The sequence below is a fragment of the Epinephelus fuscoguttatus genome, linkage group LG23 (genome assembly GCF_011397635.1).
Source record: "Epinephelus fuscoguttatus linkage group LG23, E.fuscoguttatus.final_Chr_v1".
NCBI classification, from domain to species: domain Eukaryota; kingdom Metazoa; phylum Chordata; class Actinopteri; order Perciformes; family Serranidae; genus Epinephelus; species Epinephelus fuscoguttatus.
This window is the reverse complement of record NC_064774.1, coordinates 7,652,234-7,673,085: the sequence shown is the minus strand read 5'-3', so window position 1 is coordinate 7,673,085 and position 20,852 is coordinate 7,652,234. Positions and strand designations below refer to the sequence as shown.

Genomic DNA, 20,852 nt, shown 5'->3' with positions numbered 1-20,852 from the left:
TACGTTACACAGGCTTAACCAAAAAACAAAAACAAATTCTTCCTTCACATTTTTCTACAGAATTCACAAGAACCATTCATATAAAATAAGATACCCTGCTACAGCATTCAGAAAGTTACCCAACGTTTTATGCATGACACCGACAAGACGTCATATTAAAGTCTTGAAAAGTTTCGTTCCTGTGGCATCCGACTTATTTTTTGCAAAGTTGCAAGATAATCGAGGCAAATGAACGCAATGTTTTGTAGACTCATTTAGCTGCCTTTTTATAGACGCCCAGAAGCTTTGAAATTCAGGAGTGGTACTGATGTGTTTTATGTCATAGAACAAAACAGTAAAGTCCCTTTAGCTTGTGTTAACCACAGATCTTATTTCAGGCATCTAACCAAGCAACCATTAAAAAACCCCTTGACCTGAAAACAAGGGAACTGGGAGTGCTAAAATGCTAACTTATTTCTGAGTTGTTACTGCAACACTCACTAGCAAGAAATGTTGTGCCAAAAGTTGGAAAACCCGGCAACTTTTAAGGTGGAACTCAATGTATGAGTTGACGACATGAATCCATCAGCACATCTTAAATTCCGATATGACAACTTTATTGCTTTAGTTTTTATTGTTTCATGGATGATAGACCCCTTTAATAATGAGTGAATCTTCAAGGCTTTAAAAATATATATTAATTTGGATCGGACTATGTGAACAGCATATATTCTAATCAGAGAATCTGTGGGCTCCGGCAACACTAAGCCCCTGCGCTTACCTGAGAAAGACTAAATGCACAAACACCATATTTTTTAAATATCCCACGGAGAGAGACGCTCACTGCAGCCTGTTCTGTTTTGTTCTGAAAATTTTACCGTGCAGCCTCGTTCTGTGGACGATAAACCAGATGCAGAGTGATAAAGGAGGAAATACAGTGAGTGCTGGACGGAGCAGTGAGTACTGTTTGAGGAAGGTGACCTGTGGTCTAGGTACCATATTTGAAAGGTAACTTTTGGATCCAAATGTACTTGCCTAAAGTGTTTGGTGGAAACGGGCTACAGTGCCTCATCAACAATCACCAGTGTGAAGAATGTTTTCTAGTATTTCTGTTTCATAAATGATCTTTGATTCACCATGAACAGAGCTAACTAGCCCAAGTAAGCTAAACTCACTGTGTCAGAGTTAGCTAGCCACCTGTAGCTGCAGCAGGCTTCACATTGCAGTTTATGGGACTTCCATCATAAGTCAAGAAAGCTAATAGCCTAAAGTGGACTCCAACTTTTTGATTAAAGGAAACCATATCCCATTGGTTTTTGTGCACCTTGTGGTAACTCAGTTTTCATGATGTTGACATTTCACACATCATAGTTCTATGATCCCGTTCTAGAACAAATACAACATATGAAACAAAAATTTTGCCCAGGGCTAGAACACAACCCACTGGAACTGGCCAGATACAAAAATAAGACTAAATTCACTGTGTCAGAGTTAGCTAGCTTACGTTAGCTAAATTCACTGTGTCAGAGTTAGCTAGCCCCCTGTAGTTGCAACAGGTTTCACACGGCAATTGATGAGACTTCCTTCATGGGTCAAGAAAGATAATAGCCTACAGTGGAGTATAACTTTTTGACTAAAAGCAACCTTTTTCTGCACCTTGTGGTAACTCAGTTTTCATGATGTTGACATTTTACACACCATAGAAACAAAGATTTTGCCCAGCATTTTTACAATTACTGATCAAACTGATGGTCAGATATGAAAATGAGACTAAATTCACTGTGAACACAGTTGGCTAGCTCAAGTTAGCGAAATGCACTGTGCACTGTGAGTTAGCTAGTCACCTAAGCAACACATCGCAATTTGAGACTGTCATCATGAGTCAAGACATCTAATGTAGCAGACTATAACTTTTGGACTGAAAGTAACCTGTTTGTTCACCTTGTGGTGACTCAGTTTTCATAATGTCATCTTACACATCATACAGACACAAAGCCCAGCTCTAGTACAATAACCAATCAAACTGATGGCCAGTTGAAAATTGTAATAAACTGTCAACCAATTCAGTCACTATACAGTGTCATTGACCTTCGATGGTCAGCTAGGAAGGGTACATATTTCAATCCTCAAAATATGCTAACTTGTACCCAGAAAAGTGATGACTAAAGAGCAGCCGGTGTTCGTTTTCAGAAGCTGAGGTTTTTGCAAAAACAAGGCATAAACAGTACGTCATCTGACAGTGCACATCAAAAACTGTACACCTTGTACATATGAACCCATCACATTTATTAAAATTATTTATTTTACAGTCTGTGGTGGATTTTTTTTTCTTCGAAAACCATCCTGCCAATTTTGAGTGATCACATCATGAACCTTTGTAGTCGTCTTTATCTACAGTGTGACTTCAGTGATCTTTGCAGCACCTTTAGTCTCGTCACCTCCTTTTGTCTTCTCTGTCTTCTCTTCTTCCCCTTTTAACTCCCTTTTTGCTTTCTCCTTCACTGCTCCTGCCTCCTCCTCCTCTTCCTCCTCCCCTTCCTCCTCCTCGTCCAGCTGGAGGCTCCCCGAGGAGAACCTCATCCTGGCAAGTCCAGCCGATCGTACCACTTTCCCCAGCGGGGGTGGTGGGCAGTAATACGGATAGAAAACCTCTGGGTCTGAGTCACTGTAGCTTCCTGTGGTGCCTCCGATCATGCACAGCGAGGTCGGTCGATCAGGCAGAGGGGAGGAGCTTAGTGGGAGGTAGGTGGGTCGGGAGGGGCGAGTCAGGTGGGGGTAGTAACCAAGGGGACGGAACTCAGAGGCAGGGTTAAAGGCGGGGTTAGAACTCCTTGAGAGGTGAAACTTGACATCTGGTTGGCTAGCCACCCGGCGAGGCAGCCCTGGGAGGAAGTTGGAGTCATCGCTGTAATGCCCCGCCTCTGTGTGTCCAACACCCAAGTGCCTCGCTCCATTGCTCCCTGGTTGATACACCCGTGCCAATCCCAGCCCACCTGAGCCAGAGGGGCGGAGGTTCCTCCTGATTGGCGAGAGGGAAGGTGAATCATGACCTAACGGATAGAAAGGTGGCCGCGACAGGCCATCCATCGTCACATAATCCCGTCTCCTTGCATGCGGAAAACGCTCCAGTGAGGAAACGGCAACGTAGTCCGACAAGTAGGGGTGTCGGTTGAGAGGCGAGGGACCGGCTAATGGGAACGTTGGGAGGATGGGGTGATACTGGTAGGCAGGACTGTTTGGGTAGAGAAGAACCAGCTGCTGAGCGGCATCCGGGTGTGGCTGGGGGTTGGGCCGACGGCGTGACCGGTTGCCATAGACACCGGCTAGCCTTTGGGCTTGGCGCTGCGCCCCAATCCGTCCCCCCCTCATGTCATCCATCACAGATGTGGAGGCAGATCTGATTTTGGGTGATGGGGTTGACTGGTGTAGAGATGAGGGAGAGACGGGGGTGACTTGGGAGAGAGGGCGAGTCCTCTGGGTGACCTCGACGGATGATTGGCTGCGTTTAGCACCTCCTCCAACTATTTCGATGTCTATGCCTCGGTGATGTGGGTCCAACTCGTCCTGACTGCAGACCGCCATAGCATGACCCGACTGGGTGAACGGACGGGAGTGCTCGTACATCTGTGGAGGTAAGACGCACAAACATTAGTCTTGCCCATACTGTTGCATTTGCTTGCAAAATGACTAACAATCAGCGATCATCAAAATAGTTGCCATATCATCTTCCATCGATGGACTTAGCAATTAACTGACTAATTAATGTGCCTCTACTTCTTAGGTACATGAATCGTATGTGCATAGATGGTAGTTTTTATTACCTGTTTGGAGACGTCCGTGAGGAGATCAGGAGAGGAGCGACACTGTCGGGGATCATAGTCTGACTGACAGTAAGTCCTGGATAAAGAGCAGGAAGAAGAAAAGCTCTGTTTTCCAAATGTTTCTTTGATATATTTGATTCTTGACCTCCAAACCAAGGTAGTAATCAAAGATTTGAACATTATTGTATCATCTTTTGGCTAAAGAGCGAAAATAGTGACAACAAATTCAATGACATGAGAAGGGATACGTGAGTAGTTGAGAGGGAATGAATTAGAGACACACAACATTAGTTTGGTCGTTGGTAAAAGAAAAAAATAGTTTTATAGCTCCTGTGTTTGTTGTTGGTGGATCAGTGCACTCTTTGCACCCTTAATGGAGGTATTTTCATCAAAGAGGTCAATGGTGATCAAGTAGTCCGATACGTTTAACGTATACTTGTGAATTTATTCTCACCTCTCAAAGTGTGAAGGCTTCTTCTCCCCTGATCCCATACACTCCAGCAGCTGCTTCTGTGTACGTCCACTGCCACACAAAAAAATAACACTGTGAAGTAATTCATAATTATCACCACCCTATTTAAGTCCCTGAAAGTCATAGATTCAAATCATCAGTCAGTGACCCCTGAGATTGCTTCAAGTAGTTATTTTTCTGTTTGTATTTTGCTAGTCAGTGTGCTGTGCAGTGTACTTCTGGGGACGTCTGCCCAGATTTTGATGCGGAGTGAGCACTCATGACTTTCACGAATCTCCCTGACACAGTCAGCTGTGGACAAGATGCAACGGCACAGAGAGGGAGAGACTTTGCACCATAGGTTCCGAGACGGCATTATCGTCTCTCCTCTGCTTGGAAGTGGTGAATTTACAGCTCACAGCAACTTAATACAGCTCAGTCTCCAGCCTTTGTTTGACATCTAATGTCTAGGACAAAAAATGTGATGCGGGCACTGCGCCAGAGCGTCATGTAGCCTCTTGGATGAGAGGCAAAATGTCTTGCAGAAAGTCCAGTTGCCTATGATATAGCACCTCTGAATAAACTGGGTCCTGATTCTCATATGTCAGTTGTAGGTCAGTGGACATGACACGGACAAACCATTCACACTTGGAGCCCCATTTCTGTGCTTCAGTTCAGTGTGTTTCAACAACAGACAGACTAGGTGTATAACTAAACTTTGTAAACATGCAGGCACAAGAATATGACAGAAATAGGAGGGAAAAAAAGACAACTGTAGTTTTAAGTAAGATTTAAAATAAATCAGTCTGAGTGCGCCTTTAAATCACAGTGGAGTGTGTTTACCTGTATCTAAAGCTGGAGCCTTTACAGGACAGCAGCGTTTTGTGTATTGTCTTCGGTTCCTCGGCCAGTCTGAAGAAGGCGTGGTACTCCACACACGTCTTCCAGAAGGATTTACACACATCTCGACTGGCCATGGAGAACTCCAGTGTGTCCTTACATGAAGGCTAGATGAAACATTAACATTAACAGACACATACAGTATGTGCACATGTAAACATGTAAATATTGAACAGAGGCAGTCCAGTGCACCCATCCAAGGAGTTTGAAACAAACACATCAGGTCCTCACCCCAACTTTGTCGTGTAGCTTTATGAGGAAATGTTTGCGCTTGAAGCTCAGCTTGCGGATCTTCGCCCAGCTGAACGTGTTGATTTTGGTGTTGCCCTAGAAAGCACAGAGGAAAAAGTGCTTTGATATGTTCTTCAGTGTAAGACCACAGATAAAACATGCTGCTGCATTAACTCCGGCGATAAATGACTCTGCAGTAGTCACGCGTATTAATCGACTCCATCTCTGATCAGCTCCAACTGGCAGTGATGGAAACATGACACCCGGGTGGAGATGCTAATTTTCACACCTTTTCTGGAGAGATGCAACAAAGCACCACCACAAAATACCATCCATCCAAGCAGCACTAAACTTTCAACATTAATCTGCACCGAGTTTGAAAGAACATAACCACCATAACATTTTCCCCGGCCTTCATGCTGCTTTCTACTTCCTTTTTAACCCTGTTTTCCGTTGCGCTCTTGACACCGAATGTGACACACCACTACAATAAAAGAAAGGATCCACATTTAGACAAATCACATACCCATGCTAATTTTGGTGGGTAAATGGTATTGGAGACCATCAACAACATACCTGAAAGACCAGTACTCCAGAGTGTGTGACAGCCAGGTTGATCCTCATTCCCTCTCCGTCATGGGCGGGGTGAGGCCTGATGCCGTACATGTCCAGCTTCCTCGCCACCTCCAGCAGGTGGATGTCGGAGTCTCCTGGGGAAACACCCCTAAAGAGGGAGAGAAAGATGGTACCAGTGGTGTGGTGGCAGTCGATGAAGTAGATAGGTTACTGAGGAGGAAGTAGTCCAGTGTCTTTTGGCTGACAGATGGATGTACTGTAAATAGCCAATAAAAAGAGGTGGGTATATCCGGTAGACCTGGGTATACCCTCCACTGCGCTACTGGATGGTATGTGTCCACAATGCAACTGGGCACATGGGTCGTCTACTCTTATATTACAAAAATAGTTAACTGATATGTGTTTCTGACAACATTTGAGGTGAGAGAGAAGATATCCAGTCTCTGAATCTGTTGTCGTTTTAGACTGACAATGTTAGATTGGAGGTTTTTCATTAATAAGTCAAATTTGTTCGTCATAACGGGTAAAAATATAACACCTTATCATGTCAAATCCACATTAAGACGAAAGATGTTTAATGTTGGGTGCAGCCATTTCACCAGTTTCGGAGGGGAAGCTGATGTAACAGTATTCGTTATACATTGTATTCGCATAAGTGTCCACTAGATGGCAGTATTTAATCAGAGTACATTGGACATAGTGTTTAGTCATCTATTCTGAGTGTGTTTCTGATTTGCCTTCATTCTTTCGCATCATGTAAAACTAGCGTTGCCAGGTGTACGATAATTATCGTATTTGTACGATAATTTGGCACTCTGTACGATGTACAACCAATAATCCCCAAAAAGGCATCTGTTCTCATGTGACATGTTTCCAGCCAATCGTATTTTGCTTAGCATGAGATACGGGTAGCCTCACATAACTCCATTCACTCTGAATTTTGTCTGGATTCTGGTTCTGGTCTAGAGAGGGGATCCGGAATTCACCAAATTCACCAAGGTAAAAGTGTTCACCAAATTAAAACTTTAAATTCTGGTGCACCATCGATTTACAATAAAAGAAAAAGGTTAACTTAATGGCTTGGGGCTTTTCTTGTAAATTATACTCTTTAAATTAAAAAGTTTCACCGCATTTTTATTAGCTTGGTGCTTTTATTTTGATGGAAAGGCACATCTATCGAATTCCGGATCCTGTCTCTCTCGCCCTGTTTCCAGTTCCTTACCAAAACGGCCACTAAACGGCCCCAGACTAGATACGGGTGACGTTTGTCTCTGAACAATCAGCGTGATTGGCTGAATGGTCAGCTGTACCAGCCCCACGAGGCGCTAGGACCCGCCAGGAAGTCGAGCGAGAATGAGATTCAAAACAGAAGAAGAAGAGGAAAAACAGAAGCAAAGAAAATGGAAAAAAAGTAAACCAAAAAAGTAAACACTAGAGTGACTATATTTGCCTTATTTTTGTTATGACGGATGTACAATAATTTCCCTCAAAATACGATAATTTTGAGTCTCTGGTACAATAATCCTACATTTCCCACCTGGCAGCTCTGTGTAAAACAAATGCCTTAAGTTATTTGTTTTGATACCGCTTTAGATTACTGATATTACCGAGGTCTGCTGCTGAAATAATGTGTAAACTGTCATTAAGGCAGACGAGCGGAGCATTAGCTGGTAAACGTCACGTTTATTCACTTTACGTGGAGCTAACTTTTATACAGAATTATGTCAATTTTTAACCTCGTGTTACTGTCTTTTCATAAGTTGTAAGAAATCATTAATAATTTTTTAGGAGTAGATGTTTACCATAAGCTAGCTGGGGCTCTGTTAAATTTAGCAACATGCTAACGGAGCAAGGCAAGCTAATCACTAACACGCTTGGTTATAAAGGAACACAAAAAATGCTGTGAGACGGCAGTCAGAGGTGGCAGAAGTATGATCACGTTATACTGTCTGAGGTGTAACAGGCGGTGTGTTCCACATGTTTAATTAGCAAACTGTTAGTGTATCGTTACGATAGGAAAACATCAGTTCCGGTTTAGCTCCGGAAGCCTCACCTATAATACACGCAAGGTATCGTGGGGGCTAGGAATAACGTGGATACAAAGCAAAGTTTTCCTGAGTAAAACACCACATTTGTGTTTAAGATTAAGATTTTTTTTATATCATTTATATTGGATGAAAGCACACAAGGGATCTAGTGTGAAAATACCTTATAATACGAACGTCGAAATAGACGTACAGAGGCATATGGCTTTCGATATGTTTACTCCCTTTTGGTGGCGATATTTGGGTGAAAGTAACACATCCACACAGATTCAGTTCAGTTTTTGCGTGTACCTGTGCCTCTTGTGAAACTTGATGATCTTGTGGTCTAGATATTCCTGGTTGGGGACGTACTGCTTCATCTCTAAATGGTGACCGTCCAGCTCCTCGTCATAGTCCCCTAGCTCTGCTGCAACACACACACATACATAAAAACATGCCAAGTAAAACAATATATATATGTTAATAAACCAACTCTGTACAGTTCCAGAAGTCTTGCTTTTGTCTAACTATGTGTTTCCAAATATTTTCAGTTGGATATAAAAAAGTAGATGTTCTTTCCTGTATTTCCTCGACTGGAGTGCCCAAAGATAGAGTGAAGGATACGAATGGGGGTGTTAAAAGTTACAGTTTTATATTTTATGCTCAGCTAATGATTTGCATATAACAATTTCTCAAGTACTACACAGTAGATGAATTGAGGTATGCCTATAACTGTATTTTAGAAATCTCTATGAACAGATATCTGCAGTGGGAGATTTTAGTATTAAAGTGTTCTAGTTTCCGTTTGTGGTCTTAGTAGTATTGATTTATCACATTTCGGCAGCAGGTAACCGTCTACGTGGAGAGCAAAAGAGGCGGAAATGCTGTCTCAGAAGCCATTGGCTATCGTCTGATGATGATGACTTAGCTAATGGTAGAGTAAGTCTTGGCTCGGATATCAGGCCCACAGGAAGTGTGCTGGGCATTGAAGCCAATTTGAGGTGCACCATCACAAGATGCTTTGAGGCCCAAAATACTTTTTCCTATTGACTTATATGTCAGAAGAGACGTCTGTAAATCAGTGGATTCATTGTTTTTGGGCATCAGCCCCGCAAAATGACTCATTTCACGATCAGGATTTCATCCATTCAGTCTGATAACATTTCTAAAGTCTAGAAGAGATGCACGATTGAATCATTAATCAATCCATCACCACTTAAGTTAGCAGTGCGTTAAGCCGGAAGTAGCCATCTCAGCCAGAAGTCTTTAGTGTGCCTTCTCTTTGGGATACACAGTGTGAAAGCAACACATTCTCACTCCAACCTCGTCACATATTGATGTTTGGTCATGGACTTTCCACGTTGAAATACGATGTGCAAGGTGTCCTGGGTGCATTGGTTGTTGACGTTGTTGGATGCTGTGTCAAGTTCTGCCTGTTACGTGCATTGTCTTCTTTCAAAATACACTGAAGTTTTCACAGGAAATGTAACGTTTACATGCAGTCTCTTTCAAAATAAACATACTACGCTGGTACAGCACTGTGAATTGACGTTTTTTACCTTCAACAACAAACACACATGGTTACGAACAGGTGGTGCTTCTCAAAGTCAAGAACGGATCCTTAAACGGCTGAATTTCAAGGAGGCTATGTCATCAAATCCCACTGCAGGCCTGTTCCAATGTCAAGGATCCTTTGAATTCTACCTTCAGGGTCTCTTCAGTAACGCACACCTGGGTATTTGCTAGTCTGTTCCAATGTGTGTTCTCCCAGTCCTACCAAGGACGCATCCTTGACTTTGAGAAACACCAAGGGTTTGGCATTACAGTCTTATGAGAAGTGAATGCCGCTCTCCCGGGTCAAAGTCGGAGGTTGTTGCACTCATCTGTGACCCCTCCCGCCTGCCCTGCTCAGACTTCCGCCTGCCTTAACTTTCATTGTTGTTCTGCCACCTTTCCCCCCTGACATAGCGACCGGCTGCGTATCAGGCCGACATAAAAGGATGGCTTTTTCATCGGTGTCTGACATCACAAGTCAGTGACCAAGCACCAGATTTCGGCTACTTCAGAGTGAGACCAGGTTGGCAAAAGCAGTGCCAATCATCCGGGTCATTTTATACATGGTAGCTGAACTATTTTTTGGCTTCATGCACCATTGAACAACTTTCATAGGAATGAACGGAACCCCGCCTCCAAAGCTGTATCCAGTTCTCTTTACACATCTTTGCCGGATATCTGCTTGCTAATACTGGCCCTTGCCTGAAGAGGCTTATTATTATTATCAGACTGCTGAATAGTGGATTCAAGGATTCATAACGTAGGTTTGAAGTGTGCAGTATTTTAATGCTTACACTGCAGTATGTGAGAGACCAGCAGGGCGGCGCTGTTGTCGTTACATGTCAGACTGCCATTAGACAAGTCCTGCTTTATCTGTAAGGCAAACAGATATCTACACACACACACACACACACACACACACACACACACGAACACATGAACACACAAAAGAAGATAATCTACGATCACTGAAGGAAACATAAACATCTGCTTTTCTTATGTCGGAAGGTAAAATGTTAGAAAAGGGAAAATAAATATCTAGTCACCAGTTTAAGTTCAGCAACTCAGTTTTCATTCATTTTTTAGTAGATTCTCACACACACACACACACACACACACACACACATATACATAAGGCTAAGTAACAAACACTGTTACCTGGTGAGGCCTCTCTTTAGTTGTCCAGGATCTGGTGGAAAGAACTTCACTATAAACCTGAAGAACAGATCGTTGGTGTCTGACAGAGAGAGACGAGAAGGGAAGTGTCACAGGTAAAAAAAATAAATAAATAAATAATAATTAAACTGTAAGCAAAAAAGGACATAAACTCAATTTAAAGATTCCTGATGTTAAAAGGCGAATGGAGCCAAAACGTGACATTTAATTTGACGTTAAAATGGCAAGTTCTCATCTTAACTCGAGAGCAGTGGTTCCTAACTGGTCCAAATTTCTCCTTAGTCATTAGTCATCTTAGCCTGACCGCAGCATGCCAGACCGTTTCTTATTGTAAAAGTGAAGCTGACTTTCTTACATTTAATCTGTTTGGCGAGCGGCTTCAGCAGCTCCAACCACACCTGCAACCAAACACATTATAAGGCAGAGAAATACAAAGTATTCTTCATGTATGTGTGGTCATATATGTCATATATTTTCTTACGTAGTTGCCACCGTGGTGTCTGAACTCCAGCCCAAAGTACTCCTTCTCCAGCAGCTTCAGATGACCACACACTTTGTTGAAGAAGTCGCCGCCTAAAACCTTTTGCTGAGAGACAATTAAAGATGGAGGAAGACAGAGGAGGGATTACTGGATTTTTTAAAATTGAGACGCTCTTAAAGCCGGAGTCCAGGGACACTCTGGGGGCCCAAGACGATGTGGTGCAGCAGCTCAATTTCTCTGCTACTTAGATCACTTTGTGTAATGAGAGTTTGTGTAATGCTGTGTTCTCTGTCGTAGGTCATATGAGCGGAGAGTGAACTCCAGTCCTGTGGTGGAGAGCTGCCATTGAATCCTGCACACACATAGATGAGAAAAGTAAATGCCTTAACCACTGTTTGAGACCAACCAATTCCAGCGGCAATTGTGGCACCAAAACTGTTTTGTTTTCCTTTAGCTAAATATGGACAGTATTTCCAGCCGTGATTGTACCACCTAAACTCTTTTTTTTAAGCTAGACGTTGGCAGCATTTCCAGCCATGAATGTGCCATCACAACTTGGTGTTTTTTAGCAAAATATTGGTGGCCATGATAGTGCTACCAAAACTGTTTTTTGTTTTTAGCTAAATATGGGCAGCATTCAAGCCAAGATTATACGACCAAAACTGGATGCTTTTAAGTGACATGTTGGCAGCATTTACAGTCGTGACTGTGCAACAAAAACTGGTTATTTTTTAGCTAAGTATGGACCGTATTTCCAGCCACGATTGTACCACCAAACTCTTTTTTTAGCTAGATCTTGGCAGCATTTCTAGCCATGATTGTGCCATCACAACTTGGTGTTTTTTAGCGAAATATTGGCGGCCATAATTGTCCCACCAAAACTAGTTGTTTGGGGGTTTTTTTAGCTTAGATTATACGAGCAAAATTGGCTGTTTTTAGTGACATGTTGGCAGCATTTACAGTCGTAATTGCAACAAAAAATGGTTATTTTTTAGTGAGACATTATCCCAGCAAGCATTTTTTGGTTTAAAAAACGTCTAATAGCCGTCTACCTGACATCTAGGCTAAATCATGGCTGAATTTGGGCTGTCAGTGAAAATTTGGTAGACGTCTAACCATAGCCAAAGTGTAGACGTCATCAGTTATACAGCTATGTAGAGACCATGTCCAAAAAATGGAGATAAACATATTTTAATTACTGCTGTCTCTACATACGTGATTGAATTTCATACCGCACGCCATCTGCAATGGCGAAAATTACATTTAATCAATTTCAAAATTAAATCGGCTAGATTTTGGTTACATGTAGCTACACTAAATCGGAGCTAAATATAGCCAATACGTTTAAATCATGACTATTGCTTGCTGGGTAGCTATGTTTCCATCCAAAAGTGATTCGAATCATTGGGAAATGCGCATTAAAAGAAATATGAATCCTGTGTGTTTCCATTAAATGTACGGACTTTGGTGAAAACCACGAACTCGCGCAAGTTTTCCGCAGAACCGGAAACAAAACAAGTCTCGCATTCTTCTTCTACGTTTTCTGGCGGTTGGCAACCAGCTTGTAAATGCATTACCACCTTCCCGACCCAGAGTGTGGATATCACCATGGAGAGAGGTGTGCTACATCAGACTTAATTCGAACATGACTGTTTCCATCCCCTGTTTTGCGAATCAACATTTTTTTGAATCAACCAAAACCCGGCTAAAGCGAGCGTATTTTAGTTTGTGTGAATCAGGGGATTTTAATTGTAATTTTGGTGTTTCCATCATAATCTTCTGATGCGATACTTCAAGATGTGCATCTAAACAGGCTGATGGAAACATGGCTATTGACTGCATTTCCAGCTGTGATTGTGCTGTGAAAACTGGGGTGTTTTAGCGAGATATCAGCAGCATTTTCAGCACAATTCTGCCACCAAAACTGTTTGTTTTTTAGCAAAATATTGGCAGCATTTATATAAGCAAAACAGTTTTATATAGCAAGATGTCAGCAGCACTTCTAGCCATGAAAGTGCCACTACAGCTGGTTGTGTTTTTAGCTTTTTAGTTGTTGTATTTCGTGACACATTGGCAGCATTTACAGCCATGATTGTGCAACAAAAAGTGGTTATTTTTTTAGAGAGACATTGACTGCATTTCCAGCTACAATTGTGCCATCAACATTTTTTTTATGTTTTTTGCAAAATATTGGCAGCATTTCCAGCTGTGATTGTGCCGTCAAAACTGGTTGTTTTCTTAGCTAAATATGGATGACATTCAATCCAAGATTGTACCACCAAAACTGGGTGTTCATGACACATTGGCAGCATTTACAGCCGCAATTGTGCAACAAAACATGGTTATTTTTTAGTGAGACATTGACTGCATTTCCAGCTGTGATTGGGCTATGAAAACTGGGGTGTTTTAGCGAGACATCAGCAACATTTCCAGCACAATTCTGCCACCAAAACTGTTTTTTAGCAAAGTATTGGCAGCATTTCTGGTGTGATTGTACCATCACAACTGGATGTTTTTTAACAAAATGTTGGCGACATTTCCACGACATAATTATGTTCAAATGTTACAAATTTGTGGTTTGCAATGCCAACATTTTTTCTGTCAATTGGGTAGGTTGTTGTTTCCTTAACTGAAGAATTGGCCCTCTTTACGTGACTCAGTTGTGATCATATTTTTTGGCCAAAGTACGATAAGACAAAAGATGAGAGAAGACATACATACAGTAAAGGTTACCTGTTTAGTGATGGTGATTAAGTTATTTTCTTGCCAGTCTTTATTTTTGTTTCCTTTGATCAGTTTACATGATGTCAGTCTGTACATGTACCTTGTTCATTGGCATGCCAGCCATTTGCTATGAAGACCCAGTAAACATTGCTTCAGTCCAATAAACTGTAGGAGGGACATGCACACAATAATCCCTCTGCATCCTTTACTTCTCATCCTTTCCCTCTTGCCTCCTCTCTCCTTTCTTCCTTCCTTTAATCTCTCTCCATCTCTTCCTCCTCCCATTCCTCTCTCTGTGCCTCTACATGTCATCTGTCTAATTACTGAGATAGCGTTTGTGCATCGCAACACAAGTTTCTTTTTTAGTGTTTGCTGTCTGCTAGCTGGCATTTAGCGCCCCGGCGGGGGTCACTGGACGCCCCTCATTAACTTGTCATGAGAGAGAGAGGGAGGAAGAGGAGGGACAGAGCAGCTGTAACCGATTATAAAGAGAACACAAGCCTAACCGATGATTACTGGAAACAAATGGCCGCCCCCAGAACAACAGAGCAGTTAGTTTCAATAGAGCAGAATAGAGTTAAACTGAACTTTACTGTTCAGTCTGCTGGCTGGAAATTCATCTGTGGAACACGTGACGGAAAAAAATGAAGTGCAGCAGACCTGAGATCTTTTTCTAAATTATGTCTGTTCATGGCCAAGATATGTAACTCTGTTTAGCTTCCAACATCTTGTAGGTTTGAGAGAAGAGCAACATCCATGCCATCACAGAGTAAAACTGTTCATCCATTCCTCCGTCTACTCTCTGTCTCTCCTCACAACAGTCGCCAGAAAAACTGTTCACATTGTACGTTTCTGCAAACCACGTTAGTACGTTTCATATGTATCACATCGACGCTCCCAAAGTGGCATAAATATGAGCTGACTTTGTCAACGGGAGGTGGAGGGGAGGCTGGATGGCGTGACACCTTGTTGAGACATTTGCCAAGCTGCAGACCACTGTTTGAGAGAACGACAAAAGAAACCCGTTGTGATTCAGCAAATCACTGCTGTTTTCTCAGCAGCTTTTCAGGCAGCAAATGTGAGTGTTTGGTTGCGACTCGTCACTGTTTTTCCAGCCGACCTTCGGGCACAAAAAGCAGTTGTTCTTTACTGAGTCATCGCTGCTTCTCTGCCAGGACAGTGCCATGACAAAATGCTGTTTTTACTGGCGAGAATGCGCCCCACAAAACTGTGCGTTTTAAGCCGAAACAACAGCAAGTGTTTTTTATGTCTTGACCTTTTTGGCGACACTGAACGTAGGTCTTTTTCACAGACACATCTTGCAATTTTCCAGCACTGTTGGCGGCACCAAACCTGGGTGTTTTTCAGGGCACATTGTGGCGTTTCCCAGCAGCGTTTGTGGCACAGAGACTGGGTGTTTTCACCAACCTATCATGGTGTTTCCCAGCAACATTTGAGACCAACAAACCACAACATTGTTTGTTTGTTGACGACCCTTTGAGGCATTCCTACCACTGTTTGTGGCACTGGCATGGCTGTTTTGTACCGAGACATCATGGCATTTCCAAGCTGCAGGCCACTGTTAGCGACCAACAAACAAACAAAACACTGCTTGTTTTTTGGCGACCCTTTGAGGCATTCCTACCACTGTTTGTGGCACTGGCATGGCTGTTTTGTACCGAGACATCATGGCATTTCCAAGCTGCAGGCCACTGTTAGCGACCAACAAACAAACAAAACACTGCTTGTTTTTTGGCGACCCTTTGCAGCATTTCCACCAGGGTGTTTTTCACTGAAACTGGCACGTCATGGCATTACCCAGCGGCATTTGAGCCACCGAGACTAGATGTTTGTTTTTTTTTAACCGAACATGTTTCTCACCAACACATTGTTTCCTAGCAGCATTTGGGCGAGGCAGTTGCCAAGCTGCAGACAAATGTTCAAGCCCAGAAAACAACAAGACTGGTGTGTTGTTGAACCTGGGTGTTCTTCACCGACCCGTCCCTGCTTTTCCAGCAGCATTTGTGCCACCAAACATAGGTGTTTTTTAGCCAGACATTGGCATTTTTTCCAGCTGCAATTGTGCCACTGAAACATGATCTTTTTCTAACCATAACCAAGTGGATTCGGTGCCTTGACCTAACCACACCTTTGCCACACAAAAGGTTTCAATGCATCCGCCACAAAATAATGTACAACTGTAAGTTACGTGTGGTTTGCACAAACGTACAATGCCAACATTTTTTCTGGCGGCTGGGTTTCTATCCTCCATCCCTGCTGTCATTCATGCATCCATCCATCTTTTCTCTTCCTCCATGTCTCGTCTGATCATTAATTGGGGTTTTGCCCTCAAGGTTAAAGGATCGGACACACACACACACACACACACACACACACACACACACAGAGTAGCATCCTGAAATATTTTCTTATGATTTGAGTGTGGGATGGGGGTTATTACCTCCCGTGTTGACCACTATATTTATCACAGGGTAGAGTTTATTTTTGCCCCCATCCATCCATCCATCCATCCATCCATCCATCCATCTTTTATTGTTTCCTCCCTTCTCCCTTCATCCCTCCTCCTCTTGTAAAGATGTTACTAATGTCCTGGAGGCCTCTGGGAAAGCGACAGAGAAAGCATGGGCGCGGAAAATGGGAGCTACTTTGCTAACACAATACTGCAAGCCACACACACACACACACACACACACACACACACACACACACACACACACACACACACACACACAGAGTAAAAGTCTCTTTTTAGATTGCGTTACTGCCTTGCAGGCGTTGTCGGCGTCACCATGTTGGAAATCGCGAGCCGTCACTCTGCTTTTCTGCAGCTGGATCGCGGAGCACATGACAGTTCATAGACAGCAGAGTGTTTATGTTTCACATCCAGCTGTTTACACGTCACACAGCTGTTTGACAGCCGGCAAACATCTGCAACCGTTTGATTTATTCAGTGTTTGTCTGATTCAATCAGAAGATATTTTCGTTAAAACTTCATCAAAGTTTAATTTTCTTTATGAACTTCCTCTGCAGTTCTGTCCCAGATAATCTGCTGCAATCTGGTACACGAGGACTTCAATATATGTATATGATAAAGGAAAGAATTTAACTCCAACATCTGCATTTATGAATGGAATTTCATGCGTTAGAAAGTGATGTTTCTAACTTCTGACCGCACCACAGACTGCAATTATTTATTATTTATTTATCAATTATTCTGCCACTTGTTTCCTTAATTAATGGATTAATTTGGGGGTCTAAATATCCACCACAGTGTCCTAAACTGAAGGTGTCATCTTGACGTTGCATGTTTTGTGTGAACAACAGATTTAAACCCAAATATATTTAGTGTAGTTTCATATAAGTCAAAGAAAAATGGCAAAATTTAAGATTTGAGAAGCTGGAACTTGTGAGTTTTGATCACTTTTACTTGAAATGACTCAACCGACTGGAAAAAAAGGAAAAATTATATTTGTCAACTTGTATCTGAGGCTTCAGTTTGTCACAGAGTGCAGTGGATGAACAGCAGCAGCGACAAGACCATGGGAACTATATTCTAGGGCTTCTCAGGCACCTTCCACACTATCATGGCCTTAAGCCTCAGTTTCATGTCACATTAATCTCTGTCTCTTCTGTCTCTATTGTCCAAAAAAGACAACGACACAGACAGAGAGAATATTTTAGGGTGGCAGAAGCCCAAAGGTCTGACGAGCAGGGAGGCCATGCAGCAGTGACGAGCCCTGAACCATAAAACCTGATGTGACTGATAGATTCAATGAAAGAAATACTCTCAGAGATAGGTTAGAGGGTTCAGGATCCATCTCAGTTTGCCAGTGTGTCAGTGGAAACAGTATTCACTTGAGAGGCTTTAAAAATCCAGTCGCGAAGGAGAAATCTGACTTTCAGTGATGAATGAGTCATCGGCTGATTGAAAATCAGAAATTTGAGGTCACTTGTGTGTAAAACACAGGAACACCTGACTAGTACCAGGGTGGACGCCCTTTTTAATTCTTGGTGTCACAGACTCAACAAGGTGCTGGAAACATTCCTCAGAGACTTTGGTCCATATTGACATGATGACATCACACAGTTGTTGCAGATTTCTCGGCTGCACATCCATGATGATAATCTCCCGTTCCAGCACATCCCAAAGGTGCTCTATTGGACTGACATCTGGTGACTGTGGAGGCCATTGGAGTACAGTGAACTCATTGTCATGTTTGAGATGATGTGAGCTTTGTGACATGGTGCGTTATCCTGCTGGAAGTAGCCATCAGAAGATGGGTACACTGTGGTCATAAAGGGATGGACACGGTCAGCAACAATACTCAGGTAGGCTGTGGTGTTTAAACCATGCTCAGTTGGTACTAAGAAAATCTCCCCCACACCATTACACCACCAGCAGCAGCCTGAGCCGTTGATACAAGGCAGCATGGATCAAAGACGCCAAATTCAGACCTTACCATCTGAATGTGGCAGCAGACATACAGACACATCAGACCAGGCAATGTTTTTCCAATCTTCTATTGTCCAGTTTTGGTGAGCCTGTGTGAACTGTAGCCTCAGTTTCCTGTTGTTAGCTGACAGGAGTGGCACCTGGTGTGGTCTTCTGCTGCTGTAGCCCATCTGCTTCAAGGTTGGACAAGGTGTTGTTGCTTCAGAGATGCTCTTCTGCAGACCTTGGTTGGAGCCAGTGGTTATTTGACTTCCTGTTGCCTTTCTATCATCTTGAACCAGTCTGGCCATTCTCCTCTGACCTCTGACCTCTGGCATCAACAAGGCATTTTGGCTCACTGGATATTTTCTCTTGTTGGGACCATCCTCTGTAAACCCTAGAGATGGTTGTGTGCCTGTCTGGCACCAACAACCATGCCACGTTCAACATCACTTAAATCACCTTTCTTCATCATTCTGATGCTCAGTTTGAACTTCAGCAGCTCGTTTTCACCATCAAGACACTGAGTTGCTGCCACGTGATTGGCTGATTAGCTATTTGCGTTATGGAGTAGTTGAACAGGTGTGCCTAATAAAGTGGCTGTTGAGCATATATTTCATGGAACAAAAATAAACGTACTCACAATGTCAAATGGCTCATATCAGAATATGTGTATTATAGGCTACTGTTAGATTATCATTAGAACAGGGGTGCACGATATTGGATTTTTTGCCGATGTGCCGATAACTCATTTGACAGATAGCTGATACCGATATATATATATATATATATATCAATATACACCTTTTCCCCACCTAGTTTTAGTGATCATCAAGTCTCTTCTGTAGTGGAACTAACATCATGTTAAGGTTAGGGTCACTTTTTATTCGATGTTATAGTCATGTAGTGTGCAAAGTAAGAAAAAAGCACGTTGAGCTGATACCAATGATGTGCCGATATTTCTTAACCTTGCAGCATAGTTTGAGTAAATATTTTCAGTGCAATCTTTAACAACACGTCATCATGTATTGGTTGAATTATATTTTGTATTAATAATCTAAGTGTGCAGAGTACCTCAAAAAATCACCCATTACAGTACTTGAGTAAGTGCACACTTGCTGACAAAGTGTCTTATAAGATCATACTGTGATACTGATACGATTGATATGGTCACTGGTATGTGATATTATAGTATCAATATAGTTTATACAATCCTGATTTCAACTTGAACAGGAGGTGTAAAAATCATGGCGTTACTACACAAGAGGAAGAGAAATTATATCGTAGAAAAGGGGTAAAAACATAGAAGGAAATATCAATCTAAAAATATAAATCAATAATAAATATTTTTAAAAATACAACAAAAACTACGGTGTATAAAACATGAGCGATGGATGCACGACTGCTGTGGGATAAATAGAAATGTATAATTTTATTTAAACCGTTGATAAACTCACCTCCACCTCGAACGTGCGCTCGCTGTCATCCAGGAAGACCACGCGCAGCCGGAGCTTCGTCTCCTTGGAGACCCGGGACTTGGTGAGGCTGCCGAGTCTCCGCCGGTGCCGGTCCCCCATGTCTCCGTGTGTGTCCCTCAGGAAGACCCACGACAATCATCCGTGACATCCATCAGAGTAAATCCAAAAGTCTCAGAAACACGACGGCGTCACGCGCTCCTCACCACCACCTCCACCACCACCATCATCATCCTCTTCCTCCTCTTCCTCTCCGGTCCTCCGGGGATCCGTGGCTGCCGTTGGAGCGCGCGCTCTCCGGATGGTGGCACGCTGATGTCTCCAGAGAGTGAACCCGCGCTGACCAGTGATGACACAGCCTGTGTGTGCTGCAGGAGACAGAGGAGGAGGAAGCACTGCATCCCGAGTGATACTCAAGTACAAGTACTCAAATATCTAAAGGAAAATGTACTTTAAATATCAGGGGCCTTAAGTTAAGATTTCCCTTTAAGTCCCACTTTAGGTTTCCTCAAAATAAAATCGGTTGCTCAAAACAGCCTCAAGTCTTCTCCTTTAGGTTTTGTCTTGGTCCTATACTCTTAGCCCTTAACCATTGCACAAAAGACCTCAGCAGCCAAAGTAAGATAAATACGTTTATTTAAGTAAGTTTATACCGATAAATTAGAAAAAAATAAACGCATCCCGAGATTTTACAGTTTAGATTTTACTGAATTATTTTTTGTTGCAGTTTCCGCCACCAAGTAAATACAAGCAAATACATTCTCACTCTGACCTCGTCACGTATCGGCGAAAGTCCACGACCACAAACGACGTCCAAGGTACCCTGCATACACTTCTGTTTTCACAGGAGCATTTACTCTTTCAAAATAAGCACTACGTCGGTACAACGCCGCGAACTGACGTTCTTTTTTCCATCAACAACAAACACGTAGTTAGGTTTAGCAAAAAAGAACAGGAGAGATGCTAACACCGCCCCTCCTGCCCTCCCCAGTCGGACTCCCGCCATG

The 20,852-nt window shown here is 42.7% G+C and overlaps 1 protein-coding gene across 1 annotated transcript; it reads right to left on the bottom strand.

The window, feature by feature from the left end:
- Positions 1-48: 48 nt before the first annotated feature.
- Positions 49-20,235, bottom strand: LOC125883613 (FERM domain-containing protein 7). Its single transcript, XM_049568040.1, has 12 exons — positions 19,828-20,235; positions 11,194-11,298; positions 11,068-11,110; positions 10,695-10,773; positions 10,331-10,428; positions 8,295-8,409; positions 5,959-6,106; positions 5,383-5,478; positions 5,095-5,258; positions 4,255-4,323; positions 3,801-3,876; positions 49-3,603 (listed from the first exon to the last, which is right to left on the bottom strand). Exons 1-12 carry the CDS (start codon positions 19,945-19,947, stop codon positions 2,371-2,373), a joined length of 2,346 nt encoding a protein of 781 aa, XP_049423997.1. The 5' UTR covers positions 19,948-20,235; the 3' UTR covers positions 49-2,370.
- Between the last annotated feature and the right edge of the window lie 617 nt (positions 20,236-20,852).

Coding starts and splice junctions, on each gene's coding strand:
- LOC125883613 (XM_049568040.1), bottom strand. CDS start 19,947: ATGGGGGACCGGCACCGGCGGAGACTCGGCAGCCTCACCAAGTCCCGG. Junction 10,429..10,694: donor CTAAAGAGAGGCCTCACCAG/GTAACAGTGTTT, acceptor GTGTGTGTGTAG/ATATCTGTTTGCCTTACAGA. Junction 4,324..5,094: donor GGCTCCAGCTTTAGATACAG/GTAAACACACTC, acceptor TTTGTGTGGCAG/TGGACGTACACAGAAGCAGC.